The sequence below is a fragment of the Monopterus albus genome, unplaced genomic scaffold (genome assembly GCF_001952655.1).
Source record: "Monopterus albus unplaced genomic scaffold, M_albus_1.0 scaffold30.1, whole genome shotgun sequence".
Classification (NCBI taxonomy): domain Eukaryota; kingdom Metazoa; phylum Chordata; class Actinopteri; order Synbranchiformes; family Synbranchidae; genus Monopterus; species Monopterus albus.
The window spans coordinates 455,691-457,477 of NW_018127910.1; the positions used below are offsets into that span (position 1 = coordinate 455,691).

Here is a 1,787-nt window from a genome sequence, read left to right on the forward strand (position 1 = left end):
ATGGTGAAAAGTAATGTTTTATAGCTTGAAATCAAAGTGAATGTGTTACTTGATGAACTGTTAAATAAAATGCTTAAAAAGTGATTGCTGCTATTGCATTTAATTACCATTAATGTGGTTGATATAAGAGCAGGACTGCAACTAGTCAGTTTCCCTGTTTAATCTGATATTTTATGCTGATACATTTTCTGTTGATCAGCTGCACTATATAAAAATTTAAACTATGTGCAATTTGTTCTTTTGATATATTTTCAGCAGATGTAATTAAAATCTCACAGGTACATTAAGGTGTATACTTCTGGGACTAAGAGTACCACTGAAGTAGATGGCAGTGATGTTTGTGTATCTTATTTACTAAACAATAAAGCAGAACTTTAATCCAAAGGTTTATTTAATGATAGTATATAGAACAAGCATGGCATTTACATGGGAGAACTGATTTTCAATACTCTATATAAATGCTATCACAATGATAATGTTAATCAATCAAAAGCTCCAAACATTTGAGGGAAAATATGATTAACAGGAACTGAATGCAAGCCCAAAACATCTTGACCCCTAAAAAGATGTGCCCATTTATGGCTACAAAAATAATTTCTAATTAGCACTGTCAACATAGAGGCCAACATATTTGCTGCAGATCAGTCAAATGTTAAACGGAAGGTTTTCTCCTGCTCCTTGCGCTGGTTATCACACAGTTTGGACACTTCCTCCACCCGTCTCTGCAGGAGAACAGAATTCTGATCGATCCACTGGAGTGAATCCATGTGGGCGTTGAGGATTTTACAGATCTGTTGAAGCTAAAAGAAGAAATAAGAAAGGATTATATTAAAGCACCAAAAAAATATATGTCATGGCAGGTGTTACAATATCTAAAGTGTTAGGCGTCATCTTACCGGATCGCTGGTGTCTGCTGGGCCGCTGGACGTGTTCAGGTGCTCGATGATCTCCTTCAGGTCCTGCGACATCCTCTTCAGCTGAGCATCCACGTTTTCTGCGAGCTTGTATGTTCTTTCACGCTCCTCATCTGCATTCTGCATGTAGATGGTCCCGCTCTGCTCTTTCACTGACTCCTCAAGAGGGCAAAGTAAGTCCTCCAACTCCTTCTGTTGGGAGAGGATGAAATCCAGCTCCTGGTTTAGCCTCCTCTGATCTAGTTTCACCTTCTCCATCTCCTTGTGCAGGGCTGTGATCTTCTCACCGTTCTCCACCAGCATGCGGTCCCAGGCGTTCACCTGAGTTGCCTGCTGTAAAAAATGTCTCTCTTGGTCTTCGAGCTCAAGACTCCACTTGTTAATGAGACCCTCTAACTGGGCATAGGTCATCACTGGAGGAGCAGTGGCTGTAGTGATTGTGGTGGCTGTAGCAGTCGTTGTGGCGGTTGTGCCAGACACAGGTTTGAGTCCCAGTGTAAAGCCCGTAGCAGCAACTGTTGCGACAGCTGTGCTTGTAGCAGTAGAGGCAGGTGCAGAGATGGAGGTAGCTGACCCTGGAGGTTTGAGCATAAACGCCAGACCACTACCTGCTGTGGTTGTGGTAGCACCTATGCTAGCAGCTGCATTTGAAGGTGCACCCAAAGTAAAGCCTGTACCCGCTGCAGTGGCCAGAGAAGCAGGAGTAGGGATCGGTGAAGCAAACAGAGAGGGACCTGAAGCTGGGGCTGGCTGGGTGGATGCAGGAGGGGCTGGGGTCGATGAAGGTTTAATCCCAAAAGAAAATCCTCCACCCTGCCCTGTTATGGCTGCAGCAGTGGAGGCTGGGTGGGGGTGGGGGGCTAGGGGGGGGGG

General features: G+C 44.6%; 1 protein-coding gene across 1 annotated transcript in view; it reads right to left on the reverse strand.

The window, feature by feature from the left end:
- Positions 1 to 389: 389 nt before the first annotated feature.
- The window catches only part of nup62l (nucleoporin 62 like), a 2,881-nt gene continuing 1,483 nt past the window's right edge, over positions 390 to 1,787 (reverse strand). Inside the window, exons 2-3 of the mRNA XM_020596392.1 lie at positions 897 to 1,766; positions 390 to 800 (exon numbers count right to left, since the gene is read on the reverse strand). Coding sequence (XP_020452048.1) covers positions 642 to 800; positions 897 to 1,766 — 1,029 coding nt within the window. The 3' untranslated portion in view covers positions 390 to 641. The remainder of the gene's footprint in view (positions 801 to 896; positions 1,767 to 1,787) is intronic.